Source organism: Botryllus schlosseri, chromosome 14 (assembly GCF_051294905.1).
Source record: "Botryllus schlosseri isolate E-star chromosome 14, Bs_hap1, whole genome shotgun sequence".
NCBI lineage: Eukaryota > Metazoa > Chordata > Ascidiacea > Stolidobranchia > Styelidae > Botryllus > Botryllus schlosseri.
This window is the reverse complement of record NC_137249.1, coordinates 5,676,539-5,682,364: the sequence shown is the minus strand read 5'-3', so window position 1 is coordinate 5,682,364 and position 5,826 is coordinate 5,676,539. Positions and strand designations below refer to the sequence as shown.

At 40.0% G+C, this 5,826-nt stretch overlaps 1 protein-coding gene across 4 annotated transcripts in view; it reads left to right on the top strand.

The window, feature by feature from the left end:
* LOC145455144 (uncharacterized) overlaps nucleotides 1-5,826 on the top strand; it is a 77,669-nt gene that overhangs the window by 44,453 nt on the left and 27,390 nt on the right. For all 4 annotated transcript variants that reach the window (XM_080333104.1, XM_080333103.1, XM_080333102.1 and 1 more), the window contains exons 10-17: nucleotides 503-581; nucleotides 639-723; nucleotides 1,815-1,970; nucleotides 4,167-4,317; nucleotides 4,580-4,729; nucleotides 4,926-5,029; nucleotides 5,112-5,207; nucleotides 5,636-5,787. In XM_080333104.1, the coding sequence (XP_080189230.1) occupies nucleotides 503-581; nucleotides 639-723; nucleotides 1,815-1,970; nucleotides 4,167-4,317; nucleotides 4,580-4,729; nucleotides 4,926-5,029; nucleotides 5,112-5,207; nucleotides 5,636-5,787 (973 nt within the window). The remainder of the gene's footprint in view (nucleotides 1-502; nucleotides 582-638; nucleotides 724-1,814; nucleotides 1,971-4,166; nucleotides 4,318-4,579; nucleotides 4,730-4,925; nucleotides 5,030-5,111; nucleotides 5,208-5,635; nucleotides 5,788-5,826) is intronic.

Sequence of the window (5,826 nt, the reverse complement as noted above, 5' to 3'; positions counted from 1 at the left end):
TTGCCCTACTATTGTCTTCTCTCAGGTCTGGTGGTAAACGATATACACAGCGACCAATTTCAGATATACTGTATTGTGATTGGTTGTTTTCATTACTCCTCTTCCTATAGATTTTGTTCAGCTGAAATATATAGATCCATCTCCATTGTTAAATTTCAATATCTTGTTTTCTTATTCACTATTACTAATGTGATTATTTTAAATATTGGCAATGCTGTAAATCAGTAGTACTGAATCTGCAGAAAAGTGTCCAAATCAAAATGCATTCTGTACATAGCTGCGTCTTGTACACAGGTGATTGTGGTTCTGAATAATTCTGGGACCATCCTCTCAAGTCACAAAACTAGATGAAGTCCGTTATCCAAACTATATACTATGCATGTATTTCACAAGCAACATGATGTTGCGGTTGCGGGTGAGATGTATAATTATAATTGTTTTGTTTTATACAAATCAGTTGATGGTGCAATCTGAATTCAACAGGAATGACTTTACTTTGCAGACGGATGTACGTCACAACTTCACACTCTGGTGTTTGACATCAATCGATGGTACATGGCACAGATGCCACATCGTTTATGGTAAACAATTTCCGTAAATTCGCCAAGGTGTTGAATTACAACTTTCGGTATTTCCAGTGGCAATGAAGACGATTATCTCTACATAGGATACTGGTCTTTCGATAACGATGCAGTAACGGAAACAAACGGAAACGAAGTATTGGTAAGTCTATATCAGTGTTTCATAAACTTTTTAGCGCTCGTACCCCTTAAGTTGTCATGGAATGTTCCTCGTACCCCCTATCCAGGATGAAAACAGCAATTTGTCAAGCCACTCCAAAGGCTGGTATTGGGCCCCCTCGCCCCCATAATTAAGTTCAACTACACTTGTGTGGATTTCAATGAGTGAAGATTTTATTATCAAAGGTTTCGCCGATGTGCTGTGATTTTAGGCTCCAAATGTTGATTGCTGCCGGCGGTGCACCGAAATGTCACAGGTCTTGGCGTGTTCTGGGGCGGAAGTTCGGCCAACGCCCTAATGTGGGAGTGTGACAGTCCCTCCCCAGCAGTTTTGACGCCCCTGGACTAAAGAAACCTAACAGCCTTATGGCACCATTCTCTGATAATTGCGAAAAAGTGTAGACTCATTTCTGTAACTTGTGTTGCGTTTCTCATTGTAAGTCTACTATTATTTTATCGGAGGAATGACATACCCAAATTTAAAGCAAGAATGCTCTTGGAATATAATTTTCGAGTTGAAGAAATCCGGCCAATAATATTCGCCTCATGTTAATTTGCAAAATAATATAGGTAATTAAATGGCGTGTATTTGCACACTGCATCTCGCACCCCCTAATTTGGTGCTTCGTACCTCCATGGGGTCCGTGAGCCCCTGTTTAAGAGCCACTGGTCTATATGAGAGAAAAGTTATTCCACCGGTCACTGCCTGATTCAATAGTATTGTAAACGTTCCTATAAACTTCATATGTTTTTCGTAAGTGCTCAGGGTAATTGCCACAGTCGAAAAACCGAATTTTACGATTTTCAAGTTCCTCAATCAGCAACGAGTTTCGAATTTTTTAAATACCCACAATAGATCATCGTATCAGAGGATGACTTGTCACTTGTGCCTGATAGTTCTGAACTGCATATTTCATGATACTATTTGACACGTTTACAGCACTTCTCAATGCAAACGGCACATTTTATACTTCTGTACCCTGGAGTAGTAATAGCCTGTGTTGAAATTTTTGCTTGTATTTATGTTGCAAGTAATCATATTGACAACATCAGCACTGCTGCGTGTCGTTTTAGTGTATGTCTGTTGCTGCCGGCAAGATTCGGCCGTTCTCATCTGGAAGGAAGCCTTTGCCGGAAAAGTTCATCTTCCCGTCAGCGTGCAGTTTCACGCTCGACTGTCTCACGGAGCGAATGTTTTATTCCAGTTCTATGAATGGACATCAGCGACAAGTAAGTTCACGATTCCATTCCCTTCTACATAAAAGCGCATGAAACACTCGTGGCCTCTCTGAAATATATTGGGATTCTTGATGCTGCCTTGCAGGGGCGTAGCCAGCCGAGCTAAAAAGGGGGTAGAACTGAATAAAGGGGGCAGAATGAGCCTCTATGCGTCATACCTTTAGCGATAGCGACTTCTGTATTCCGTACGCTTTTGAAAGCGTAACTAATTGGCGGATCTAATTACTGAAAGCGAGTTAGCAATCAACAGCTTGCACGGGATCCTTGTTAGCAATCAACAACTTGCACGGGGATCATGTTACGATGCGCACGCGCTCATCCCGTGACAGTGCAGGAGATATTATTTGTATTCAAATAAGTAATCGACCTTGAAACAATACCAGAACAACATTTCACGACGAACAATCTATACAGCGCAGAATCTGTTATATCTTCATAAATTTTGACATGATTCAATTCGCGTGTAAGAGTAACGTCTTCTCGGCGTTTTAATTCCATTCATTTCGAACATGGCGCATATACTAATTGTACCGGCGTGTGAATAGTGACTTATTCGCAAAGCGAGGGAATCTCAAACAAGTTTCGGCGCGGCTATTGAAGGCTGAATGCGTCCCGGTGGGATACCGATCACGAAAGGCATTATCTAGTGAGGCATTATCTAGTGTGACGTATAGATGGTCATTGAGGTCAAGACAGTGCACAACAATGGCGTCAAAAATAAAATGCGAATCGAATGTATTGTGTCTTCACGCTGTTTTGGGGAACAGGCTTGAGTTCGGCAAAGCACGAATCAGATGCGATTGCTTTAAAACATGATTTCATTCAGTTATAAGTTGTTATTTTCATGTTATTAATGTTCGTTATCGTTTACAATGAACTGTTGATGAGAAAACAACGCGTGAACGACGCGACAAATGTTATTATTGCTCGACGACTGCATTCAGAATAAAGGGATTAAGCTGATTGCTAACCCTCGCCAAGAGAAAAATGTAACATTGTAACAATGCCCCTTTCACGCTTGCATAGACGAGCTTCCATAGACGAGAGATCCACGAGAAAAAGGCATGTAATCAGCGTAGGCGATCGGCGTCGCGCGCAGCAAATTGAAATTAGGCGATAACGTGAAGAAATGTTGTTATAGCAGTAGCGTTGACTTGGGATTTTCGGGATAGAATCGAGCCTGGAAGGGGGTAGAACGTTCTTCAATTCTACCCCCCTGTCTACGCCCCTGCTGCCTTGCATAATTTTTTCAGCTGTGGTCAGTAGTGAATTACTTCTACATTTTCCGAGTACCCTTTGCAGTACTCAATCAAGTGGTTACCGGTATGTCTTTGGACTGCTTCCGCTCTATAGTATTTTGGGATACTAAAGTTTACCAAACTAAACCTTTCGAAAAGTATGGGGCATGTTTGCATCGCCTTATCACACCAACTGAGCAAAATAGCCCCTGTACCCCCGTTGCTGGATACATTTTGGGAAAATGCACCTATTTGCAGTGTCATTGATCATTTTGCTTTTGTCGCAAAAATAAACCCTGCCATTTTTAAAGTAGTGACCTCCGATCAACTGCTTAAGTATGCGGGCGCTCGATTAAATCTAGTTTTTGAAACTACTTATATTTGAGTACTTTTCAGATATTCATTTTTTTCTTCCACTTAACAGTTACATAAAATATTATCGCTCTATCAAATGTGCCGGACCTGCGGTGTGGAACAGTATCTCATAGGCTAACCGACAGTCTTCAAGCATAATCGAAATACAAACAATTTCTACTATATCAATACTAGTCAGCCCTCTAGTTTACCGGACCATGACCTGTCATATCTATCTCGCCTGCAACCTCTTTTTGTCGCCTGTCCTTTTATATTATCTTCTTTTACTTTTCATTCAGTGTGCATGCCTCCTTTTTACATCGCCTGGGCCAGGAGGGTGTCTAATTTCGAAGACTAATCCAAGTCGTTCGACACCTTCCTATCTTTCATTGTATCGCAATCTTGTGGTGTATTGAAATGATGAAATTGTTCGCAATAAATTAAATTGAACTGGTATTCGAGTTGAAATATAACTGAAGGCACAATTTGTATTAAAATGGTAGCCCTCGATATTGAAGCTGTCAGGAAGAAAATTCATGTTTCATGCAGCGTTTACAAAATGACATATGGCATATGTTTTCATTGGCATTCTCAGGTTTTGAACGCCATGCGTTCTGCGAATTCAATGTGTCTGGTCAGCCCGCAAGAAATTCACGACGAATTGCAATTGTCGGGCCTTTTCACGACTCTGAAACGGAACCAAGCTCTCTCGCCGGATATGATGAGAGAGAACATGTTCACAGCAGGTATGTTTTCAATAGGTTGGCCACTCTAAATTTAGATACTTACTGGGGATCTGAAGCAAGTGAACCAAGGGCAGAGCTCCTGGTTTATTTTGGGATTCTCTGAAGGATTTCTTTCCCATGCTCGATCCTTTAGGTTAGGCCAGTAAATACTCGGCTTAGCTATTCAGTTGGCTTTCACAACTATATTTGTTGTGGTAGTCAAGCTGTATAGCTGTATATTTACCAATCTGGAATTGGAACTACGAATGTTTATTGCTTTCAGCGTTGGAGCATGGTCAAATTTCTTTCCTACTGACTGTTATCAAGGAGCTGGCTACAGGACATCTGGTAGCTTGCGGCTGCACTATAAAATTTGTAATGGAGTGGGCGTGGAAAAGCGTTGCCCATATTAAAAGTGCAATTGACGATTTGAGTAAGTTTTTTGCTGTTCCATTCCTGTCTGCAACTAAATATGAAATGTACATTAGTGATAGTGTTTAGCATAAGTCTTGTGGAACATTGCTGTCAGTTACTATACTGAAGTATGGTATTTTTAAGTCCATGGCGTTGTTTATAATTCCCGCTGTGAAAAAATTGCGTAAATCTGTATAATTATGCTATTTTTCAAGGTATTCCTATTTTTGACTGTTCAACTGCGATTCTTGATGTACATATAAAGAATCAACTCTGGTTCAACACGACTCTCATGTATCATTTACGGATTGTGTTTCAGGTAGGCATTATAAAACCGTTATAATTTTTTTTTGTGAAATTTTTAACACTTTGGCGGATGTCTTGCACGATTACTTTTCCAGAAAATGCTGGAATACACTGAAAACGCGACGGAAAAGAGCAAAGAAGAACTCAACACAAAGCTGAGCGTTACTACATTGATTTATCAATACCTTAAAGTGAGCGTTATCAAATGATGTCTGACAAATTTATCCCATGACTTTTATATATTTCTCTGAAAGTAGCATTTATTTGAGTTCTGTTATAAGCTGGTGAAACGAATGAGACATTGTAATATGTGGCGGTAAGGATCGAATGTGTTGTTATTTAGCTGAGTCATCATTAACTTTGATTCTCTCTATGTGTGGTCTATTGAGATTTTGTAAAGGAAGTAATGTTGGAGTGGATCTGATTGGGATGAGGATCATTTTTTTATTGAAAAATTGATTTTTAAATCTCAGATTTTCCTGTAACTTATATTCAATAATGACAATGCGCACAAGCTGCATAAATCAAGTGGGTTCTTAATATTACCACTGATCAAAAACCGTCTGAATTTAACGCAAATTTGTTATTGATCATAATTTCATGATTAATTCATTTTCAGGCAGTGCAGTGGTTCATTAGCAATGGCTTCCTGCCGGAACAACTCGAAGGTGCGGAAAACGAAGATGACGCAATGACGCCTAACGGGATTTTTATTTATAAATATACTCGCTTGAGACAAGTGTTTGATCAACGGCGCAATGAACTCAAAAGGTAATCTGCTTACCGTCGTTTACCGGCCTGAATTCAATG